The sequence below is a fragment of the Agelaius tricolor genome, unplaced genomic scaffold (assembly GCF_023055355.1).
Source record: "Agelaius tricolor isolate 1412-34295 unplaced genomic scaffold, bAgeTri1.0.p SCAF_2, whole genome shotgun sequence".
NCBI lineage: Eukaryota > Metazoa > Chordata > Aves > Passeriformes > Icteridae > Agelaius > Agelaius tricolor.
Genome location: NW_027269262.1, coordinates 56571457 through 56597874, shown reverse-complemented (window position 1 = coordinate 56597874; position 26418 = coordinate 56571457). Strand labels below are relative to the sequence as shown.

The 26418-nt window shown below is 37.0% G+C and overlaps 1 protein-coding gene across 1 annotated transcript in view; it reads right to left on the bottom strand.

The window, feature by feature from the left end:
• The window catches only part of RP1 (RP1 axonemal microtubule associated), a 166073-nt gene that overhangs the window by 17637 nt on the left and 122018 nt on the right, over positions 1 to 26418 (bottom strand). Inside the window, exons 43-46 of the mRNA XM_071449139.1 lie at positions 21966 to 22218; positions 16221 to 16462; positions 13563 to 13689; positions 11806 to 11954 (exon numbers count right to left, since the gene is read on the bottom strand). Coding sequence (XP_071305240.1) covers positions 11806 to 11954; positions 13563 to 13689; positions 16221 to 16462; positions 21966 to 22218 — 771 coding nt within the window. The remainder of the gene's footprint in view (positions 1 to 11805; positions 11955 to 13562; positions 13690 to 16220; positions 16463 to 21965; positions 22219 to 26418) is intronic.

Here is a 26418-nt window from a genome sequence, read left to right as displayed (position 1 = left end):
CTTTAAGTCTTCCCAAAGTAATTTACACTGAAGTTGCTCTGCCAGAGCACCCCTTAAAGGTTTATGCAGAGGTGAAACAAAGAATAGCAGTTCTCTTTCTCCACCACTTATAATTTCTTTCCTGGAAAAGTCTTCCAGCTGAAGAACTTATGAAAGATTTGTGTCACAAAGATGAGCCTAACAAGCTTGCAATTTAATAAGACACAGCACAAGCTCAAATATTGAGCTTAAATTTGCAGATTAGATATGACCATTCACTTAAAAAGAATCCCCAGAAACAGAAAAATTTTAAATTTGTTCTTCAATTTTTGTTCCTCATTTTTCATTAATATCTGTACATGTGAATTTGAAAGTGTGTATTTGTGAACCACACCTTTAACAGTGTCCTAAAAATAATAATCAACCTGATACTGATTACTCTGTAACTTGTAGACAGAAAGGTCATGTTAGTCAAAAACTGCTACAATGTACCATCTAATCAACACATCAGCATTATCACTCTTAAGCTGTCATGTGAAATGGGAAAATGAGACAATGATATGAAGGAAAAAATCTGAAAGAGGCATTTGAATATCTATATTTCCTCACAAGGAGTCAAGGTTATCAGTGGCTTACTGAATCTAACAGCAGAGCAAATACATTAGAAGAGCTGAAATTCTAGAAGGAGTGCAGAACTGCAGGAAAAGAGGCTCCTCTTCATGTTTTCCTTAGCTATATCAAAAAATTAAGGTTTAGTGTCAACACAATTATTTTATTTTATTACCTATTGGACTAATTTGATGATTGAATACCATTAACTTGAACTCTTAATTTACATTAATTGTGATATTAATTTGATCACTCCTTTATTCCAGCTTTAATTGGATTGGTAAAGTTATACCATCATGTCTGAATAAAATGAATTTGTTACACTTATTAAATGAAATGTATTAAAAATACATGCAGTTAGGAGATGACTGAAAAACACAGACTGAAGTAAGAAACCTGAAGTAAGACCCCTGTGTCTGTCAGTAAAAAAAAAAAAAAAATTTAAGTTCACAAAATGTGCAAATTTACCCTAAAATTGCTGCTAGTTCTTGCAAATGATAATGCTTATAGTAATGCATGATTGTTGAGGTTTAACCCCAGGCATTATCCAAGCCCTACAGAGCTGCTCGCTCACCCCCTCACCAGCAAGATCAAGAAGAGAATGAGAATGGTAAAAGCTAGAAAATTTTTGGGTTGAGATAAAGTTTAATAGAGAAAGCAGCAGCCATGCACACAAGCAGAGCAAAACAAGGAATTGATTCAATGCTTTCCATGGGCAGGCAGGTGTTCAGCCATCTCCAGAAGAGCAGGGCCCCAGAACTTGCAGAGGTTACTTAGGAAGACAAATGCCATCACTCCAAGTGTCCCACTTCCTCCTTCTCCCCTGCCTTTCTATACTGAGCATGATGCCACAAGGTCTGGAATATCCCTTTGGTCAGCTGGGGTCACCTGTCCTGGCTGTGCCTCCTCCCACCCTCCCAAGCACCCCCAGCCCCCTCACCAGTGTGGCAGCACAAAAAGCAGGAAAGGCCTTGGTTCTGTGCAAGCCCTGCTCAGTGATAACAAAAACATCTCTGTATTATCAACTCTCTGTTCAGCACAAATCCAAAACACAGCCCCATACCAGCCACTGGGAAGAAAATTGATTCTACCCCAGCTGAAACAAGCACAATTATTTTACTGGAAACACATGAGAAAGCTCTTGTCAAATACTTGTTAGAATAATTTCTTTTTTAGAGAAAAGAGTTTTCCAGGGAATGACTAATTTAGTGGCATGGTCATCAGCATCTCCAGAAAAATCTGTTGTCAGTGATCCACCCTTGGAAAGGAGAGTTAGGAATATTGGAAAACTACAGACAATAATCTGCTGCTTCTAGTCTTGTGCTGTCCCCAGAAGAATAGTTGGGTCTGACTTGCATGAAGTTTGATGGATAACAAACTTTTAGCACTGATTAACTTAGTGACTTAATAAATCAGGGGCAGTATATGCTATGGGTTATCTATGACCTGGAGGATCCAGCCACAGATAAAAGCAAGTATAGTTAAGACAAAATGTTTTCTAATTCCTTTTTCCTATGAAAATAAGTACATTTTGATGGAAAAAACATCTGTGAAAAGCTTGATGTTTGGTTTGTGTTAGACACACTATCGTTTGTCAATGTGACATTTTAACAAGCTCACTTTAGAGAATGTAAAATCTCAAAAATCCATGGACACATCTGCAGATTATTCAAACATCTAATAAAATGCAAGTTAAGGAACTATTAAATAGACTAGAAATTGTGTCATCTGGGATAAACTCACCTCATAGACAAGATAACATTTTCTCTTTATGTGTACATTTGAAAATCTATGCAGTGTAATGAGCTTTATTTTAGTCAAGAGACCAAAAAAGAACAGAGAAAGAGCAGCAACCATAATTCTTAGAGCTAAAAACAATTGGCTAGAGATAATTTATTTGCTAAACTTAATTCACTTTTCTTCTCTCAAGCTGTCTGCAAACAGGGAGATTATGACATATATTTCATTCTAATTTTATGAAATTCAATTATTATTAATAATTTAGCTAATATTTTTGTAGATTCATCTGAGACCATGGATTAGGCATAAAATTTTCTAAATACTCGAGTTGTTGACAGGTCTTGTACATCACATGATATTCTACCTTTTATTTGACTTACAAATGGGGACCTTTGAAATTACTGGAGGGTTAATTCTGCAGAAAGAGAAAGAGAGAGGAAGAAAAAACACAGAACATAAGCAAACCTATAGAATATGAAATTTATCTTCATCATTTTCCCCTAGGGAAAAAAATGTTAATTGTTTTTTAGTTACTACTAGCAAATTAGGTTTGAACTGAAAAGTCACCTTAAATATTGATAATAATACATTTTGTCTAATTCAGCAGAGCTTATATTGAATTTTCTCAGAATAGCATTAAAGCAATTTGTATGTATGTACAGCCCACTAAATTTTCTTAATTAACATTGCCTGGAGAAAGAAATATATTCTCCCAGTCTGAGCAGCTAAGACTGACAATGGTAGAGCCATACATCCTCTGTGACCCAGAACAGCTGCCCTAGCAAAACCAGAACTGGTACTTTTCATACTTATTGGCTACAAAAATATGGACTAAAAATTCCTTTATAACAGTAATTCCAGCAATCCTTTCAGAATATTTAAAGTTTGGGGTTTTTTTCTTAACTTTTTTTCAGATTTTCTTCAAATGTTTCTTTCTTTTCCAGGGACTCACGTTTTGAGCCTTTTCTTTGAATCTATGACCCAGTTTATTATGACTTTATTCAGTACTCTTCTGTGACAGTGCTGGCAACATATCACTGTCTGCAGCAGCTGCAATAGCTCTTGTAACAGAAGAAGCATTTGAACAGTCACTGTGCAATATTTACCTTTATAAATGCCAATCATTTTACAGGCTTGGTACTGAGACTTGATGGTTGGTTAATGATGATATTCCCAGAAGAACTGAAAATGGCAAGTCAAGACACACCATATGCTTCATTTCATCAACCTGTATGCACAAGTGATTTCCCATACTGCTAATGTTAGTATCATTTTAATAGGCTTTTATTGGAAAAGGAGTCAGAGTGTCTAGATAAAGGACCTTTTCTATTAAGCTTAGCAAACCTATTGATTTGCTGCCTGATTATTTTGATCTCACTTGTTAATCTGCAGAAACTCCACTGAAAACAAAGCAGTTTTAACACAGGTAGGCAAAATAAAGGCCCCCTGTAACAATGACCCCAATCAGAAACAGTGTGTAAACATTCCTGGAAAGAGAGAACAGTGTGAACAGAACCTCTCCACCCTGTCCCAAATGGTTGTCACATCACTGCCTTCTCTTAGATGGACATTATCACCTTTTCAGTTGGGCCAGAACAACCACAAAATCAGCTCCAGCAAAATTTTATCGAGATAGACCAAGTGAAAAAGCCCAAATCACTAATGAAATGAACTGCTTAAACTAAATAAACATTTGGACAGAGCAAATGTCACTGTGCAAGCAGCCTTCAGAGGTGGAAATATTGGGTGGTAAGTAGCACTGGTAGCAGTACTGTCTTGGCTCAGCTCAGTGGAAGGATGGACAGTGCCTCTGACTGTGCCCTCACTGCCTTGTAGTGGTCTGCATGCTTCTTTAAAAATGCTTATTTAAAAACAGGGGTTTTCATGCATCTGAAAAAGCCAACCCTGAATTTCCTTCTAGACTCACATTTCTGCAAGCATGATTTTGGATTATGTTAAATTCTCAGCTATAAATTCATTGAAAATTTTTATCTCTGCATGAAAAAATTAACATAGATTATAATGAATGAATCATTTGAGGTTTCTGATAACCCACATTTATCATAGTCTTCAACAAGATTGGTGAAGAATCAGTGAAAGAATAGGGGTAGTAAAAAGCCCCAAAATATATTTGCCCTGCACTGGTCTTATGTTAATAATCTTAGTTTAACTGGAAAGAAATCCTTTTGAAACAAGATTTCTATGCATAAAAAAGCAACAGGAGTAGGAAAGAATAGGGGCATTTTATAATGGTCAGTAGCTGTGAACATTCTGCCAACCAGGTAAAGACATTTCAATCAAACTTTAAAATGTATTTAATAAAATGCAAAAGGACTGCTATATAGATCAGTGTCATCAGCCACATCCAAAGCTGTAATCATAAATTATATCAAACAAAAGAGATTTCAAAGTCAAGCAAAACCAGCAATAAAACACAAACAAATATAAGACAGCTATCACTTTGGACAGATTCAATCCCATCTGATGCAGCTTGATTGTTGGATTGATTGAATAACAGTCCAAGTCTGAGATCTGGTTTAACAGGCAAAGAAAATAGGATGAATGTAATTTTCTTCAACTTCAGAAATGCATATCATTGTATGATATTTTGATTAAGACACTATAATAAAATATAATAATGGGATAATAAAATGTCTAACTTGTATGTCTCCAAGTGTAGCTGTAAAAAGAGAATATTTTCAAGCACATCTCAATGCAGTGAAGCCAGTTAATAAGCTTATGCTCTTTAGTATTTCCATGATTTATCTGGAAGAAAACAAGATTTCAGAGATTATGCAAATACAATCTCCAATTATGACACTTGAATAAGTAGGGTGCTAAATTGAAGAGTGCTCTGAAAAGATTTGTGAGAGTTAATAAATCACTGGAAAGCCTTCCTTTCAGTGAATCAAGCAGAATAATCTATTTAACCTGTCAAAGGCATACTGATTTTCTTATTGTCATAAATACTGTCAAAAGCAGTAGAAATTTGGTGTAAGAGAGCTATCCAAACTAGCAGTCAAAAGTGGTCAAAATTCAATTCCAAGAAGTTAAATTTTGACAAATTTAGCCAGAAAACAGTGTGAATCTCTAATATTTAAAAGAAAAACCAAGTATCCTTAAGCTTTGAAACAGCTTTCCAGCTAGATTTAAACTTCATCACTGGTAGCTATTCATTTGGAGTTAGATATATTTTCTAAACTTTTTAACTAGAACTGAATTTAATTTAGTTCTTGATGCATTGAGGAAAATGATTGAATATTTTAGTTCCTGAAAAAAGCACACTTGTATTAACCATAACTCTTTTAAGATTTTTATTAAATCAAGCAAATTTAGCTGCATTTTATTTTAAAATTACCTTGTTTATCAAAACCGAAATGAACAGGGCATAAAATTCACTTACCCAACTTGGCCTATCTAAAATAAATCTATATAATAAGACAATTTCCTTCAAAGAAAACAGCAGGTACTCTCTGAGGTTAACTAATTTAATTTTAAGATAAATGTCCAAATGAAGAGAGAAGGTAACCATCACTCCCTTTCTGCAGCAGATGCTTAAGCCATCATGTTAGAACAAATGTTAGAATACAGGCAAGTGAAACTAAGTGAGATGCATTTCAGCTTTAGAAATGTCACTTACATGATTTATTTTTAAGATCTATATAGACAGAATGAAGTACTCCCCTCTTGCAGGTAATTTTAGCATTAATTAATTTTGACCAGTTTTTAATTTTTTGCAACAAAGTTTTACATATTTTTTTGCCCTGCAGGAATATGTCAGGAAACTGAAATTAATTATTCACTCAGCTCTAAACATTGGCCAGTGCTGTATAGACAAGCTGGGTGATTGCAATGGGATGTTCTGACTCTGTCCCTTATAAATCTCTCACTGACTTTAACCACTGCCTGGAAAATGCCATCCTGGAGGTATTAATGAGAACTGCACATGACTCAGGTATTTGCCACTGTCTCCTACGATTTTATAAAGCTTTGGAAATGTTCTTTCTTTCTGCATTTCTCCTCGCAGTTTCTGACAACTTTTACCAGTTTTTCCTTCACTATGCTGGCATTCCATATTTTCCTAGTTCCCATCTGATTAATCCTTCTGCTCAATGGATTTAAAGATGGTGTAACAAAAAGTAGCAGTCAAGTGGCCAAGGTGAGCTGCTCTGGCACTGGCACAATCAGCAGCTGAATGCTGCAGTGTGGTACAGGGGGAATTTTCCCAAAGGAATTCGGGATAGCAGAGACAGCCCCCCAGGAACCCACATCTTGAGCCACAGCAGGTGACAGGACACAGGGCCAGAACCAATGGTGGCCAAGCTCCACCATATACAGAAGAAGCCCTGAGGGGTTGAGGGAGTGCAAGCAACCATGAGTGCCACAAACAGAGCTGGCAAAGACTGAGGGAAAGGTTGAGGTATTTACTGCCATCTTTGCCTCAGTCTCTAATAGTAAGACCAGTTGATCTTCCAGCCCCCTGAGATGTGAAACAGAGACAGGGAGCAGAATGAAGCCCCTACAATCCAAGGGGAAAGGACCAGCAACCTGCTACAGCAAAGAGACACACATATGGGGCTTGATGGGATTCACCTAAGGGTACCCAGGGAGCTGGCAGAAGTGCTCCCCAAACCTCTTTCCATCATTTAAAGGAAGTCCCAGCTAACTGGACAGGTCCCATTTGACTGCAAATTAGCAAATGTAAGACGAATCCACAAGAAGGGTTGGAAGGAGGATCCAGGTAACTGCAGGCCTGGTCTACCTGCCAGGGAAGGTCATGGCACAGGTCACCTCGAGTACCATCACACAGCACACACACACAGTCTCAGCCATCATGACCTTATGAAAGGCAGGTCCTGCTTGACCAACTCGATCTTCTTCTATGGCAGAGTGGCCTCCTTAGTGAATGAAGGAAAGGCTGTGAAATTTGGTAATCTGGACTTTAAGAAAGGCTTTGATACAATTTCCCACAACATTGTCCTGGAGAAAGTGTCTGCTCATGGCTTCAATGAGTGCACTCTTCTCTGGATAAAACCTGACTGGATGGCCAGGCCCAGAGAGTGGTGGTGAATGGAGTTAAATCCAGCAGGTGGCTGGTCTCTACTGGTGCTCCCCAGGGCTCAGCACGGGCTCCAGTCCTGTTTAATATCTTTATTGAGAATTTCGATGAGGGGATCAAGGGCACCTTCCGTCAGTTTGCAGACACCACCAACTTGGGTGAGAGTGTTGATCTGCTGGAGGGCAGAAAGGCTCTGCAAAGGGATCTGGACAGGCTGGATCCAAGGGCCAAGGCCAACTGCATGACGTACAGCGAGACTAAGTGCCAGGTCTTGCACTTGGGTCTCAAAACCCCATGCAATGCTACAGGACTAGGCAAGAGTGGCTGGAAAACCACCAAGGACCTGGAGACTCTGGTTGACAGCTGCTGAACATGAGGCAGTGTGTGCGCAGGTGGCCAAGGCAGCCAAAGGCATCCTGGCATGTATCAGAGATAGGGTGGCCAGCAGGACCAGGGCAATGATTGTCCCCCTGTACTCCACACTGATGAGGCCACACCTTGAATTCTGTGTTCAGTTTTGGGCCCCTCTCTACAAGATAGACATTGAGGTGCTGGAGTGTATCCAGAGAATGGCAACGAAGCTGGTGAAGGGTCTGGAGCAGAAATCCTAAGAGGAGCAGCTGATAGAACTGGGGTGTTTAGCCTGGAGAAAAGGAGGCTCAGGATGACCTGATTGCGTTCTCTAACTGCCTGAAAGGAGGGAGGCTCAGGGGGGAGATTGGTTGCAACCAGATTGGGGTTGGTCTCTTCTCCCAGATAACAAGCCACAGCATAAGAGGAAATGACTTTGAGTTGCACCAGGGTAGGTTTAGAATGGCTATATGAAAAAATTTCTTCAATTAAATTGTTGTCAAGAATTAGAACAGGCTGCCCAGGGAAACATGTAGCCAGGGACATGGTTCAGTGGTGGACTTAGCAGTGCTGGGTCAACGGCTGGACTTGATCTTAAAGGTCTCTTCCAACCTAAACAATTCTGTGATTCTATGATGACCAGATTGATTTAGTGTTCATTTCTGTATAACAGTAACTTGGCCAACAGCCTGCCACTGTGATTAATACATTTGGATCAATGACATTTGGCACCTATTTAATCATTATGTCAGGGATGCTTTCCATAAGAGAAGGTTTATGTGCAGTCACAAAATAGCAGCACTGTCAGCGTGGTGGGATGTGGACTTCACTGGCTTCCTACTTGTGACCTCAGGACACTGCCTCACATTCTGACTCTTTGTGTATCCTGGTACACATTGACTTTTTGCTGAAGTTTGGTTTTTTGGTTTTTTTAAATTGTCAGTGCTTAATCTGTGAGTACTGAAACTGAGCACCAACAGTCACCTCTCACTGAAAATTTTTGTATCTGCTGCAGTTACCATGGCACCAACCTGAGCAGTTGATGTCTAAATATAGGGCAGGATAAAGAATATATCTTTTCAAATACTAACAGAATGAAGCAAAAATTGTCAGAGAATTTAGTGCTTCTATAAAGTGGAATACTTAAAATACTGGCCAATTTCATAAAACCTAGATTAAAATACTTAAATATCAGTCATAACATATTCAGTGTACTTTACTGGTTTTGATGGGACTGATCTGAAAAAAACCCACATTCTCAAAGAGGAAATTTTTGGATAACTCACAGCCAGATGACAGAGCATACAGCAAGTCTATCAAAGGCCATATAAAGAAGCATCAAGAATGACATTTGCTGAAAAAACATTGCGTGTCAGAAGCAACATGGAGATACTGTAAGTATTTTACACAACTGGGCCCTGGTTTTCACAGAATGTCTGAACTGAGTATACCTGGTTCAAGAAAATGCTCATAAGCAGGTAACATCAATCAGGCTTAAACTGACTCATGAATCATGAATAAATACTGTTAGGTTTTCAGGAAAGCTGAACTGCTTGAAGATGTGTGCTGAGATTGCGTTGTCTGTCCTCACAGCTTTTAGGAGAACATCAAACAAGGCATCAATGTCACAGCAATTTGAAAGACTATGGATCTTGCAGGGCAAGTCCTCACACTCATTAGTATGAGCAGATCACCAGAATCTCAGCTCTCAATGGCAACAGCGCTGCCCTCTCAGGGGTGACCTGCAGGGCCTTACTGGTGAATTAATAATATCATGCACATTACTTTACCTACAAGTTCTCTGATGGTCTCACAGGTGTAAGGACTTTGGAAAGGCACAAAGAAACTTTTCAGATACAAGATGATAATTCACTCTTTTACTATCATGTAACTTAGCTCATGAAAATAAAAAACATGTTAAATGAGAGAAGAATATCTCCAATCCACTGCAAATTTTGCTGAATATTTAAACATTTCTATGTACTTCTGCATAGCTAAACTGTTGCTTGTAACAGCCCTGACATTCTGTGAGACTAACACTATATTTTGATATGATTTTGAACAGAAACACTGTTCCAGTTCACTAGCTGTTACAGTATAGTCAGGGGGAAAATTATTGCAAGGAAAAGCACATTTTAAAATGTCAGAACAACTGTTAAGATTCCAAATGCAAATTCTGCCTGTTATACTCCAAATCCCCTAAACCACCAAGTGCAGAATCTCTGACTGCAGGGGTGCTTGGCACAATATGTGATTGGGCTGGTGTAGAAAGAGACATTCTACACTTGAGAGTCTTTTTGGAGATTACTTTTAAAGGGAAGAAAACATTGGGAAACTTCCAAAACATATAATGAAAAAATACTGCTACATAGGCATGAGCCTTTCTTGCAGAATAATTTTTTACTTTTCAATTAACCAAATACCTTCATTTTCACTGAACAATGAGTGAATCAAGACTTTTATGTGTTTCTCTATTACTTATCTACAAGCAATTTCTTTTTAGAGCCCTAAAATCCTCCTGTGCTGATATCTACATTTAGAAATATAAGGCTACTGTGTTATATTCACACACTGCTCCTATAAAATGTCAAATAAATAATGATGAGATGGCTACATGCCAGATCTGCATCTTACTCTGTAAGAGAGAAAAATTCTGAGCTAAACCAAAGTAGATGCTAATACCATAAAACTACCCTTCAGGTTATAAATCTTTGTGGTTCACTTCTGCTTTCTTAGTCAACATTTCTAGATGTACATCCATGGTCCCTCTTCATTAAAAACTACCAGTCTAGAAATCAGACTACTCACTTGTGGGACTATGATTTAAGGAGGAACCTAGTAAAACTTATATTCAACTAACTTTACTTCATGAAGACAAAAGGACTGCAGCTCTAAAACTCAGTTAAATCAGCTTACCCATAACCTGAACTTCAGCATTAGGGAAGACAAATGTGACTTTATCAAAACTGAGTAGCCTCATCCACAGTATTTAATCCCTTAAATAACAAAGATTTAAACTCTCCAACTTTTCTTATGAATAAGTATTTCAAGTAGCTGAAATCCAGAAATATAATACACACTTTCAATTGACACTGAATTGACGAGGCTAGGGGTAGTTAGGAGCTGAGCCCCTCCTAATCACACATACCATGTCTGCTTTGGCTATCAGTCTAGGCTGATTTGGAAACTTGCACCCTTGAAGAAACTCTCACTTTCTTGGCAGCCAACACCAACAGATTAAAATAACTTACTGGTTGCAAGACATTGGTGGATTTTTTTTTCTAAACTTCAACTATTCCAACACAAGTCTTCTGTAACAGATATTTGTTTTGGAATACTTAAAAATTGTTTCAGTCCTCAAATTTGTTTCCAAAAAAGAGCCAGAATAAGTACAAGCAATTTGTTTATTCCACGTTCAAAATATCTAGTGATTTTTTTCAGCTGAAAATTTCACTCCCTCTGTCCAGAACTTCTGATGGGCACAAGGTTTTATGTCAAAGACATGCATTTTTCTGTAAATCTACCCATGCTTCTGCAGCACATTCAGTACCTAAATTCCCTCCAACTTCTGCTTATACTGACAATGCACCAAGGAAATGCATCTCTGGCAGCAATATTGGACTTTGACTGGTCTATGTCTGTGAGCTACAAGACTCACTCCTGCACAGTGAGTGAAGGGCCCTCCTGGTATGCCCATGAAAACTATGCACAATAGTGTCTGACAGTCTGGAGAGAGACCAAGTGCCAGACTGAGGGGTAGACAGTAAAAATCAGGGAAAGGTGCCATAGTCTGAAGAGTGGCATGGGCAGAAAAGAGGTATTAAAATTTGAAGGTAAAATTGAATATGAAAGCACTTGATATAGCCACTTTATCAGCTGTCAGTGTTGCTAGCATCAGCTGCATAAGGATTGGTATTTCACACATAAGGTTGAGATATTGATAGACAAACACTTAATCACAGTGTGTTGTAAACTGGACTTTGTAGACTTCTCTATTCCCACTAAATCCACAGTGATTGGACTGGGTTCTAAAAGTGAAAAAGATCCTGCAGAACTTATAAGTATACCTTTCCTTTAGCGAAATTTTCATGTCCTTTTCTAATTAACTTTCTTCTGCCAGTATCTCCCAAGGAGCCTTGCAGCATGATGTACACATCTGCATCTGTTCCTGACCCAGGAATAGCTCCCGTGGTGATGTAGAGAACATAGATTTTCACTGTGGGGAGAAAGAGAGCAAAGGTTTACCAAACCTAAACCAGTTAAAATATATGCTATTTAATGAATTGCTTCTATTATATTTTCATTTTTCATCCTATCTGGAGTGATCAGAGGACCAAAATACAGTGTAATGCTTGTGAAAGCACATAGATGCATTGTAATTAGAATTTAAGAGCAACTATTATGAAGAATAATAAGCTAAATAATTTGAGTGGGCCTGAAACACAGGCAGAAGGGAAAAAAAATAAACACATAACAAGTTGGTGTAAAAGCATGTAAATAATACTCTTATCACCTCTTGCATGCATTTAAATGCATGACACTCCAATGAAAAATTTTCTAGTCCATGGATGATACTAAATCACTGAACAAGTGCATCTATGCTCAGAGCCTCTTTGAGTTCAAATGGAGCTGGATCCTGTCAGGAAGAAAGCAGCTTTTGTATTTCCTCTGGATCATAGTCCAGTCAGTGGCTGTTCACTCTGCACTGCACCAGTTGGAAGTATTGGCCTCAGGAGAGGAGATGACATGTGAGAGAACACACAGTGTGAACACACAACCTTTCAGCCTAGCACTCCTTGAAGGGCTGCTTATGTAAAATACCTGTTTGTACTCCCAGAGAAATGCATAACACTCTGGTGATGTGGTCCCTAAAATAAGAAAGAGATCATATCCCCAAAACATTCAATTCAAAAGGAGAAAAAAAATGTAGGGAGAGGTAAAGAAAAAGTACCTTTCCTCACATTAAATGCTCCTCAGAAAAAGGAGCAGCATTTTTAAAGATTTAAATATCTGTGTTCTTCCATAAAGAAATAAATCTAAGAAGTATTTATAAGCAAAGAGTCTTTTCAATGAATTTCCCATCAATACTTTCTCAAATTCACATTTAAGAAGCTTCTGTCTAAGTGCTTTGTTTGATACTAACTTTAAAAGCACAGCAAAACAGGCAAGAATATGCAGATTACTTCTGTGCTTGATCTAAACCCTTTACTTCTGGAGTAGCCTATGATATTATCATGGCAGAATATTCATTTAGGATAAGAGTTCTTCCATTCTTCTCTAACTTTGGTTATAGAACTTCATAAAAAACACAGAACAAACAAACAAACATATCCAGTCTTGAGGGGACCAAGGCACAACTCTGATGGAGTTGGATGACATGCAACTGCTAGGTCACAGGAAAAGAAAGCCTGCAATTCTAGGAACACAAACAACAAGAGATCTGCTTGGGAAGGAGGGAGGCATAGAGCTCCTTCTTGCCTGAAATTGCAGTAGAAGAGTTATCTCCTCTGTGTTTCCCTTGCTCAGCCTGTGAGTGAACCAGATCATATTATTGAGAAAAAGCTAAACTCTGAGCACTGTTCAAAACCCTTTTAGGAGTTTCAGTGCCATATGCTTGCTCTTTTATGTGTCACAAACTGATACCAATCAGACTTGAGTGCACAATGCTCAGTTTTAGGGTGTAAGATATTGGTTTTAAACACTGGACTGGACCTAGCCATGGTGGAAATTAACAGAAAGTATCTGCAAAAACCTTTGGACTTCTCTGAAAATTGGACATCATCACTGACCAAATCTTTCCCAGTGTTTCCAATTTGTGACAAACCTGCTGGAAAAGGAGACCCAGCTGTGAGAACTGGAAGCTCAGTCACTCTTCCTCCCTCTTCATCGACAAAGTTATGACAAAATGGGAATTCTAGAACATTTTTAGTTTCTCTGTGTTGAAGCTTTACCTTATCAAAGAAATAAAAAGAAATAACTTTGGAATCTGTTGCGCTCTAATGGAAAATACAGCTAAAGACAAACTATTAAACAGCTATGACACATCATTTTAAAATTTAAAAATAAGAGGAAATAAATTTTTCTAAAATGCTTTTGAAAACAGCCTTTCAAATGAGAAGGAATAAATATCTTTCCCAATTAAAGGTAATTAAAGTGTTGTCAACATTACTGCTGCAGACTGCAGTGAAGGAAAAAAAATATTTGAAATTGTTCAAAAAGTTTCCTTTATGTAACCTATTCATCCAGCATATGGAAGAAAAAGAAGTGTTGATATGGGCACATTTCAGCTTGTGAGAAATGTCAATATGCCTCAATATTTTTCAGTGCAGAATGTTTTCTTATTCTAAGTAACAGGAGAAAGAAAAAGAAATGTTTCTGGAAAAAACTGAAATACAGAAATTAAGAATGCCTGCTGACTTGTATATATATCTATATCTATATATCAGTACATATGTATCACTTGAATATATAGAGTTTGATACTAATTTCAATCTCTATGAAATTCTGTGTATAAACTAAGAAAATGGTGATCCTGAGCTAAAAAGCTTATTCTTTCCATAAGAAAACATGTTTTAATAATGAGATATCTTACAGTATGGTACTACCAGATCCACTGACATAAATTCCCATTTTCTAAACTATTTAAACTCAGACGAGAGAACATATTTGAAAGTACTTTGTAGGAAGTAACCCTGCATTAAAAAGGGCACCTATAATTCACTCATTTCAATTCTTTGTGACCTAATTCAGTAAAAAGTCCAAACCTTTAAGCCAGTAAGCAAAACCAGCTTTGGTTAGGAATTGTCACTGGGAGATGGTAGCATTGTTTTGTCTTCAAAAGACTCTTAGTATTTTTCATTATGACAGACAAACTGAAAAGAGTTTTTAAAATGCACTGTGAAGTATAATGCTAGCACAATTTTCCTTTCATAATAATATCTATATCCCTGAACAGTTTATTGAAACTCTGATTTCATTTACTGTGTTTTATTTCTTCAAGAAGTGAAAGAAGCAAGAATGAAGATATTAGCTATTACATGCTGCAGAAATAAGGCATACCTTAATTAATTTTGTTCTAGCCATTATTTTCTAATTATTTCAATTTCCTCAAAAAATCAGGATTATTATTTTGTAGTTATGGCTATAAGAATGAAGTCTGAATCTAAATATGGAATTCAACCAACTACAGCTGCATTTACTTTTGATAGAAGTCAGAAATCTCAGACTCCCTGGAATTACAATCTTGTAAAATCAAAACAAAATAGCACAGAAATGACCATGGTGATTCTAACCAGCAGTGTAAATACACTGCTAAGCTGTCTTTAATAACAGATATTATCCATAACCTCCTATACCAACCTAGTTATTTTATACAAAGATTCAGCCAGTCCTGCTATAAAAACTATGGAATAAGAGGAAATGTCTCCCTAAAACCCACATAATTGACATGTATCCCAAAGTAGGGAAATTTATAATTTCTTTCTCTACCTCTTCCTACCTAAGGTAAGGGTGCATCTTTTCCTTATTTATATAAATTTGCTGATTTCTTTTAAACTGAGCTTTCAGTGATTGTTCTGAGCTAATGAAATACAGCAGACTAATATATGTCACTGTTTTCAACTGCCAGGTTTCTGTTATGAAATTTTTGCTGTGATTTACTGTCTCCTACAATACTCCAGAAGCAGTCTTAATTTTGATAGATTTGTTGGATGACTATTTAATCTGGCTATGAAGATGAAATTAACAACCTGCCTACCATTTAAATGTCAGGGAGTTCAGCTCAGTAATACCATGTATTGAAAAGGAAAATTATTTTTTCTCCAGTTTTTAATAAGAACAAAATTGAAACATTAATGGACAAAAAGCATGTCTGCAATTTTAAAGAAGATTAATCCTTCCTTTAGAATTGTTTTTATTTTTCCAGCAGAAGAAGATGAAGATATTTTTTCGTATAGAGAAATGCCGCTGCAATTTCAGTGTGATGTCAGGTTTTAGCTGGATATCAGAAGAAAGATTGTCACTTTTGCTATTCACTTCTTTTTTTCACATGCCAACTTAAAAGGCAGATAGTTTCATCAAAATGCATTTCTAGTGTCTGACTTAATTATTTGCCATGGATCACTGACTCTACAACATGTAACAGCCAATTTAGAGTTATGTAAATACTGCAATGTATGCCAGTGAGTACAGTTCTGAAAAGACATCACTGATATGTTAAAGATGATAGCACATCTGTATATATGGCTATCCAGAAAACCATCCAGGTTCACAAGATTTTTATTATCCATAGCTATCCTAGTGTTTTAAGCAGTCTCTGAAGTTAGCACTCTACAACTGCCGCAGCTTCTGTAAATTAAAAATTTAGTAATCTCAGACAGGACTGAAAACTGGAAGAATTAACAATAGAATATGGAAAGCAAAAAAAAAAAAAATATATACAATAGAGACACAATAAATAATTGCTTTAGGTTTTAGTTTTTACCTCACGGCAATGCCAAGTCTCTCCTGCTCCAGCTTCTTCAATTTCTAGGCGAACTTTGAATATAGTATTAAATTTCTTACTTAGTTCAATAGAAGTCTCATAAATCTGCTCTTTTTTAAGGGATCCTTTGGGGAATGTGACTGAAGTCCAAGTTCCTTTTTCACCACATACAGTTAAAGACATTTTAGGATTCGTGGAACTAGAAGAAATATCACTAGTTGTGACGTGGATATCCCAAATCCCTATTGAAATAAAACAGCAGAAAAAAATTAAAGGGTTTGCTGAATATCCAAAATAATACATCAGTTTGTAAGAGGCTGAGTTAGTGAGGGACTAGCAACCCATTCCCACCTTTGTACTGAGCTCCAATACTGGCACATGGCAGGTTAACTCCCTATTATTGATTTAGTGAAAAGCAAACTTGGACATCAGTCCTTTCACAGTGGTGGCTGATACTTTAGAGATGGGCCAGTCCAAGAGCAACGTGCAGATGAGACTGTGAGTTCCACATTAGAGACTTGTGAAGAGCCATGACAACCTGTTGATTTCTTCCCCTGCCCCTTATAAATATCTCCTGATGATTTTAAATCACTAGTCACCACCAGTATATTTTTTACAAGATACTACTGTATCTTGTAAAAAGATTCCCCGATCAAAGGTTTGCCTTTGGTCAGGGAATATTTTCATTTTAACTTTTTTGGGATTTACTTAAATGAACACGTTAAAATATGCTCCATACATACTATAAGAATATGGTGGTGAGATAAACTGGTTCACTGCTTGAAAAGGAATATTTTATCACACCTCACCACAATTATCATGACAGCAAAGTAAAAAACTTTATCCATTTCTTCTGTGAAGAAATAATGTTTGCTGAGAGATTAAAAATAGTCCTATATAGTATCACATAGATATGTTCTACTTTAGGGACTTCAGGAAAGACTCCAGGAGAATTTTTGCTAGGTTTTTTTTTTAAGCATTTAGTCACTTAAGCATTGGAGATGAATTGACAGATCCCTGAAGGCTCTGAAAGACTGCAGTCTGGTGTCAGGTAGGCTCCTAAGTAACTTTGGCAACTTTATGTGAAACAGATATTTGGTTAAAATTTCAATCAACAAGACAGTTTTGAAGATCAGAAACTTCATCCAAGAAATCTCACTGATTTAGCTAGGTTTAATATTTTAATTCATGTTAATAGCATATATGGAAAATTCAGGGTTATCAAAGTCTTGGTTTCGATTTTAAAAAACTGAAAATCAGAATTTTTGGTCACCCAGGCTACTGCAGAATTGAGCAGAATTTTTTAATAACATGGCTTGGTTTGTTTCTGCAAATTGAGACAAAGTATGTATCTGATAATTTCAAATAGCTATTTTGTAAAACAGGTTGTTTTACTTTGAGTAATAGAATCAGAGACTCCTGGAGTTTATATCCGTAAACTCCAGCTTCCTACCTCAGCTTCAGAATGATCAGTCACCTCATCTTCCTAACCACAACAGGAAATTCTTTGTCTCCTACTATAACTAATGCAAATAAAGCTTTATTGCTTTAGATCAGGTGAGGATCTGTGCCATAAATCCTGCACTTGTTGACATAAAAATTTAGCACTCACCATCTGTAAAATCGTCTAAAATAACTTCAGTGTTATGACTTCATGAATAATCCTAAATCTATTTTCATGCCTATGAACATTAAATGTAAATGGAACCAATGATATCTGTGAAAAAATGGAAATCAAATGAAAACTTATCACATCCCATGTGACATAATCTAGGATATTTTACCCCTTTAGTACTGTAATACTTGGCCTTAAACTATCAATATATAGATATCTGGAATCTATACATTCCAGTCCAGGAATATATAGATTTCATACCAGGATTATGTCAGTTGGATGGTACAGTGCCATAAACTGCTATAGCACATAAATTAAATAGTATCATTTCTGATAAATTTGTTAAAATTCAATTTAAAAGCAGCTTCCTTCTCCTTGGTTAAGTATAAAACAGTGTATTGGGTTTGCAGGGCCTCATGGTAGAAGAGGGGCTTCAGGGATGGCTTTTGTGAGAAGCCATTGGAAGCTCCCCCTGAGCAGCAGAGCCAATGCCTGCTTGCTCCAAGACAGACCCATCCCTGGCCAAGGCTGAGCCATCAGTGATGGTGAGAGCACCTCTGGGATAAGGTATTTAAAAAAGTGGGATGGAAAGACTTGCACAATCGGAACTGGAGAAGAGAAGGAAAATGCAAGAGAAACAATTCTGCAGTTCCTCAAGGTCATTGCAGAAAGAGGGTGAGCAGAGATTCCCCTGCAGCCCATGGTGAAGACCATTATGAAGCAGCTGTGTCCCTGTGTCCCATGGAAGTTCACAGTGGACCAGAGATCCATCTACAGTCCCTGGGGGATCCCATGATGGAGCAGGTGGATGTCCAAAGGAAGATGTGACCTCGTGGGAGCCTGCAATGGAGCAGACTCCCAGCAGGACCTTATGGCCCTGTGGAGAGAGCCTGTGCTGGAGCACGTCTACTCCTCAAGGACTACACCCTATGGAAGAAGCCCATGCTGGAGCAGTTCAGGAAGAACTGCAGCCCATTGGAAGGCCTCACTTTGGAGAAGTTTGGGGAGGACTATCTCTTGTCACCCCATGCTGGAGTGGAAGAGGAAGGAGCAATAGAGACAACATGATAAATTGACTGCAAGCTTCATTTCCTGTCCTGCTGCACAGGGGGAGGTAGAGAAAATTGGGAGTAAAGTTTAGCCCAGGAACTGCATGGGAAGAGGTAGAGAAAATTGGGAGTAAAGTTTAGCCCAGGAAGAAGGAGAAAAGGCGTTTTTAGATTTGGGTTTAGTTCGCATTATCCTGCTCTAATTTAATTGGTAATATATTTAGCTAATTTCCCCTAGTCAAGTCTGTTTGGTCCATGGCAGTAACTGCTGAGTGATCTCTCAGTGTCCTTATCTTGACTCATGAGCCTTTTGCTGTGCTTTTTTCCTCACCTGTCCAGCTGAGGAGGAGAAGGATGAGCAGCCTTTGATGGGCACCTGACATCCAGCCAGGGTCAACCCAAAACAGAGTGCAGTGCTAAAAATCTAATCTTTGTTTCTTTCTCAGAAATATTTTCATTCTCCTGTAAAGGCATTAGTGGACAGCTGAAACCCATTTATTTTTATGACAAATTGTTAGCTTAAATAACTCTCTTCCCTTCTTGATGTGTAAGCCACCATTAATTTGACAGATCACTACTGTGTCCATTTTGAGCATTTCATTAGCTATTCTGAATCTGTCACTTTTTTCATTACCCTTTCACAACAAAGAGTTGCCATTTTCTCCGTCATCATATCTTCTTTACAACTATTCCAGCTTGATCCAGTCCTTCTGGACAGAGGTGGCCACAATTACACACAGCATTGCTGGTGAAATATCAAGGTTTCTCTGTAAAGCCAGTAATTTACTTTGATTTTCATTAATAATGCCTACACACACTGTGGGGTCACAGTAACCCTATAGCCATGTCACAGTACTGCCTCAAAATTATCCTGTGATCTTATAACAAACCCAGGTATTTCTCATAGTCCTCCTGCTGATGAATTTGTGTAGCAGAAATCATTACAAAAGATGGCAATACAGATCAAATACAGTTTTTGGACCCTTAGCTGCTACTTAATTCCTAATTCTTAAAAAAACCCCAAAACAATTGAAATTGGGACCATGTATCAGAATTGAGAGCTCCAATAGCAAAGTTGAGTTTACACCTAATTGTATACAAGCTGCTTGCCACAGAAATCTGTGTTATAAAGATTTTCATCTGAACAATTACTAGGTCTGTATTCACCTACATCATGCTTTCTACTCTTTAGATGGAGGCATTATGTTTGTTAAGTCTTCATAAAATTGTTTTAAATCCTTGCTATTAGATCTGCCACTGGATTAACAACTACCCTGATTGTCACTATTTGAGTAAATGGAGCTCAAAGTTCTATTCGTGTTTCAGATTTTCTGATTTCCGCTAAGCTCACCCCATTATTAATTGTGCTTTTGGCTTCCCTGGCTAACATTATGGCTCCTTAATGAGAAAAGAGACAAGTATTCTATTTGTTTAGGAATTACAATCTTCAGTCTGCACTCTATTGTTCCTGAATAGTTACTCATCTTTGAAGGGTCTTTTAATGAATAAAGGGTTGAAGAACCATTAAACCATTACTGTTTCTTTTATTTCTTTTACAAAATCTGATTTAAATTTTAAATTTAAATTTTTGAAATTTAGTAAATTCCATTGTATCCATATAGTTTCTGACCCCTAAGGTATATTGCTCTTTGCTGATTTGTCTTTTATTTACCCATTCTTCATAGGCTCTCTGCTTACTTTTCATATTAATTCTGGATTTATTATACACCCATACCAAAAAATATTTTCAATAGATACAGCACTGAGTATTAATAACCATAGACATGAAATTATTATCAAATCTGTACTCAGATTTTTGAGGACTATGTCTGTGTGTGGGAAACCAAGGAAGGAAATTGCTTTTACACAGCTTTATTCAGACATTAATCAAGGTGCATAACAAGGATGCAAGACTTCTCTCACTCTTCATATTATCAGTGAAGAAATATATGACAGGTTTTGACCAATCTTGGGCTTCTCTGAATTTCCCTCAGGAGACTCCTGCCTTGCTCTATGGACTATGTAGGACAGCTATGGAATCTACTTAATAGAGACTTAGAATACTTGCCATGGTGAGATACAGCTATGTCTAATTCTGAAATTGTCACTACTCTAGCTGCTTATATTATGCTAATATTTCCATGATTTTCTGTTCTTCTGTACTATCAGTAACATTATTTCTGTTTTGTTAGATGATATGAGATATTCACGAGTGGACTAATTTTAGATGACTAAATATGAGGATATAATCTATTCATTTTATCTGCAATTATGTATAGTATAAAATTCTCTGAACATAAAAGGAAATATGCAGGATCATGGAAGTTAATAGAGATTGGTTTACAAAATGGCTGATGTAGAATGCAAATTCACACCTTCTGATTAGTTAAACTTTACATAGCTTGGTCTATCAGTTCTGATTCAGTTTTCATAAATGGACCCAAACCAGAATTTTACACCTCTTCAAGAAAGACACATGAGAGAGTAAAAAATACAGTATCCTGGCAAAGCAGTGTTGTTTTCAGTGTCTAAGTTGTTTCTGAATTTTGGTTGTTAATTAAACAATCTGAATAGAATATTGACTTCAGGTCAACTAACTGTTTGCAAGAACTTGTGCCATTGATATAAGTAAAAAAGAAAACTGCAAATAAAAGCAAATGCTTTCTGCAAATATACGAACATAAGGGAAAATCGCATTCTGCTAAAAGAGTTTTTGTATCTCTTGTGATTTCATCACTGTTGCAGAAGCCTTCTGCTCTGCATTGAATGCCATATGGAACAACCTACTTCTTTCTGCTTCAGCTTTTTTTCTAACCTCAACTAAAATCATAGTACCTTCGTTGCCTCTGTCACTTAATATCTCCCTTATGCTCTAGTTTCTCTTCCCTGAGCATTGTAATTGCATTTACCATCTCAGGAAAGCGTTTGGAGAGAAAACTGGTGTAGGAGAGGGAGTTCACATTCAAGCTATACTGTTTCTGTAGTTTGGTTTTAGCCTTAAAAATAACAACAACAAAAAAAATATTGTGGATTACAATTAAAACGAAAGCTGGAAGGAGTTTTGAGGATTTTGGACCTTACCATAAATCTTTCCTGTCAACACTCCATTCCTGACTTTTCCAAGAAGTTTCAATGTTCGTTCCATCTGTGCATCACCAACTCCACTGTCTAACCATTGCTGGCAAAGAAATACATATTGTTCTTCAGTCTTGCCTGATTCATGGATGACAACTTGGTCAAGGTACCATCCAGCTCCATAACCCACATTATGGTGCTCAACAAGCACTTTGCTTAACTGTCCAAGGTCTACTGCTCTCATTTCAGAGACACAAACCTGAGAAGAAAGAGGCAAAAAGAATAGCAAACTGATTAGACCGTATATCTTTTCTTCTGTCTTTGAGGAGCTTGCGTTTGGAAAGACAAATTCCTTTCAATGCTGAAGTATCTTTTTCGGAGAATAAGGAAAGATGTCACAGGCTGACACTCATATTTGGAGAACCTGTTCAGAAACTATGTGGATCCTTGAATATATACATTTTTTCCTCATCATGATCACTGCAGTTCAGGTTTTATTACAAAAAACCATCCCCTTGTTTTGGATAGAAACAAACCTCTGATCAAAAAACCTACAGCTCATGAAAATTGAAGTTCAACTAACCCCTCAAAAAGGAAACAGAGGGAGTTCTTCAAAAATCAGGACAGACCTGGTAATTTAAATTTCTGTTTGAATAAGGCATTTTATTTTAAAACATTTTCAAGTATTTTACATTTTAAGACACCCTATTATTCAAATAGGAAATACTGTATTATTCAACTCTGAACAGAAATACTGTTGATGACTATGCAAACAAAGGAAGATACTGACATTAGAAACTATAACTAAGGCTGTACACGCATACAGGCAAGAATTGATGTGCTCCTCGGATGTAAATAGACATCTGTTTAAATATTGCTACGGCTACCAGTAAACAAAAGCTAAATGGCAGCTGCACTAGTGCATGTTGGGATGAATAAATTATGTGAGTGAGAGAATGAATGTGTTCTGTGCAAGATAATATAAGTGGGTGGGTAGATACATGGGCATGTGTGTGGGTGACATTAAAAAAACCCCAGATGGATAGTAGAAACAGACGCTATAATTTTTATTTGTTGCCAACCAATTTGCCACCAGGCAGGAAAAAGGATGAGGACCAGAAAGCAATGAAGGAAGAGATGATTTTTAGAATGAATTATGTCATCTCGTCCATTCTCCTGTCTGTGTCAGACTATTCTCCACAATGTGATCAGAAAAAGAAAACATCCAAGTTATTATTCCTAGCACAGCCTTAGGACTTCCAGCATTCATACCTTGTTATATCCTCGATATCCTCAAACAGTTACCATGGCAAGTTATACCCCTGCATGTAAGTAAATGTAGCCCAAAATAAGACCTAGCTGGGAGGAACATCTTGCAAATAACTTTTCGGGAGCACTCATTGCTTTTTAATTTTATTCTTTGTAGTTCCAAGCCAAATATAATTTTCCTGTCAGTCTACATGACCTTTGACTTAGAGGAAATATCCTGTATTGCTAACACTCATGTTCCTTCACAGCTAACTCTAATTGAAAAAGGGACCTATCATTAGTTTCATTCTTTGTGATAATAATTAACATTCATTAGACAACAGTGGTCATAATCACCCATTGTTATCAATGAATTCTCATAATAATACATTAAATTGCCTACTCCCTCAGCATTAGTAAGAATGTACTTTTAGTTGATGTCATTACGTTTCTTTTTCCTTTCAGTATAAAGACGTTTGGAACTGTATTAAACACACTACTGGATGTACAATTAATGAAACCCAAAATGATTTTATTTAAACTGTTTTGCAAACCCATTTTAATCTGTTTTCTTACACTTGGTTGAAATTTTCTGTCTTCCTAGCTTTTCCTTATATTCATTATCAGTCAAGAGAGATCCTTTTTTTTGTATCTCAAGCTTCCTTAACTTTGTTTTCTTTGCCTGTCCATTCCACATTTTTCAAGGATATTGCTGACATAATCTTGTCTCTCAAGACAGCTTGCCCTTTATATTCCTTCCTTTCACCTTCTAGTCTTAGAAACTCTCACTAAAACCCCATTCCAACTTTTTAATTGATGAACTTCTATGTAAAAGGAATGTTAGACTGGTAGTATTACTTTAAATTGCAGAACCATCTAGTCCATCACGTATAGTGTTGCCAACAGCTACCACTAACAGATTTCTATGGAAGAGTTGAAAAACAGGGCAAATACACAGAGATGCTTCTTGAATATAAAGTCTCTCAGCCTTTTGCAATTTGTGGTTCAGAGATTGACTGAGCAGAGATTACGTCTTTGCACTTAACAGCCTCAGTGGAAAGTCGTCTTCCATGACAATGTGCAATGGCTTTTTGCACCAATATGTCTTTACCATCTGCAACATCTTGTGCCAGAAAGTAAAATGTATTAATTACACATTGAGCAAAAAGGCACCTCCTTTTGTTTTGAATCTGCCACCTGCACATTACATTGAATGCTCTTGAGCTCTTGTATTTCACAAAGAAATAGAAATGTTTATTTTCCCTATGCCATCTTATATTTTTTTCTCCCTCACCTTTCCTCTCATAATCTCTTTTCCAGAATAAATATACATGTCTGCTTCACTATTCTTTGTGTGGAAGATATTTCATATCACTTGACATTCTTGCACTTTTTAAGACAAATGAATCAACAAAACACAGCATCTATTATGCATCTGCACTAGTAAACATCTTTGGAGGTATGACTGTGTTTTCTGCCTTAAGTGGCTGGATTTTTTGTTTTGTTTTTGTTTGGTTATTTTAATAGTTTCTAAACATTTTTGTTCTGTTTTCCTTTTGTTTTGCTTCTACTGAGATGATATCCTACTACTTTCATATTTCAGAGCCCATCATTTTGCATGCAAATTTAAAGGGTTATTCCTCCTCACAGCCACTGCTTTTCATTTAGCTACAAAGAATTTAATCTGCCATTTTATTACCCATTCATTGTGTATGAGGTTCTTCTGCAGTCTCTGCCACCAGCTTTAATATTTATTACCTTAAATAGCTCAGTATGGTCAGAACATTTTGCCATCCCACCGCTCAACCCTTTCCCAGGAACCTATCAAACAATGAAGAACGTGAACACACAAAATACCTAAAATACCTAAACTGAAGAACACTTTGATTGTCTGCAGCATAAAAACTGCTCCCTGAAAACAAAGAATCTGCTTGGGAAGACACCCAGCACTCTGCAGCTCAACATAGTGGCTGTGAATTCTTTATTACTAACAGCTGTATCACTGACTCTGTATTAACATCCAGTATGAAATGCCATGTGAATTATTTCTTTTTAGACTTCTTTTCTAGATTATGACACTGACCATGTGCCTTTACACCTTTGATTAACCCTTCTAGTTTTCCATAAACATTTGCCCTCAAAAATGCCAAGGATTAACCTGTGTTTTTAATAATATTATCCAGATAATCAACATCATAGCTCTTCCTGTATCATTATAGCACAGTTTGGACTAAGACAGCAGGATTCTGAAAAAAGATGGCATCTTAAAAAAAAGGAAGTATTATTGAAGAGTCAGAACAACATATAGAAAAGTCTAAGTAGAAAGATTAAAGAGACATTCTTCTTTGCAAAGAACAATGCAGCAATACAAGTGCACAGAAGGCAGAGGTCTATAAAGCATGGGAGAAGCAAAGAGAAAGTGATGTGGAAGAAAACATTCACTGTCTTCCAAAGAAAACGTGGAATGAGATTTAAGTAGTATGTGAAAGTTTAGTTTTACTCAGGTAGAAGGTCAAGTACAATTACATTGACACAGGAGACTATGGACACTTATCACATGTCTTTAGAAGAATTTATACAAATTCATGAAAGAAAAAGTATCAATGACTAGAGTATGATTCTGGAACAAAATGATGTGGCTGGTTTCTAATTTTCAAAGCCCAAGAAGACATGAATCTAGTGAAGGAAGAGTTAAGTGCAAGGCTAGGAAAGCAGTGGAACAGGTTGCCTAGGAAAGTTATGGCATCTCAGGCATGAGAGAGCATAAGAAACAGTGTGAAAACATGCAGAGGATTCTGCTTCATTGTGCAGGATGAATTGATCTAGTGCTCTCAGTTCAGGGTATGGGTGAACATGCTGTGTAGAGATAATCATTAATATGGTAAAAAGCAAAGCTTAACCAGAAAATCTCTCCTAGGATTTATCTTGAGCAGACAATTATGTCTACAACCAGGTTTACCTGTTTGCAATTTAACAGAAAAATGGATTAATTAACATATAGCAGCTAACATGTTTAAAATCTTTCTTTCAACTCTATCTGGGTGGATTAAAAAAAAATATATTAAATGACCAGCCACAGGAAGTAGCCCTGAGATTTCTATACTAACTTCACAAATAAGTGAAAATTAAGCCATGGAATTTCATCTATCATTGGATGCAGTTTCAGATTCTAAGAACATTTACCTAGAGTTTGTGGATTTTAGATTTATTT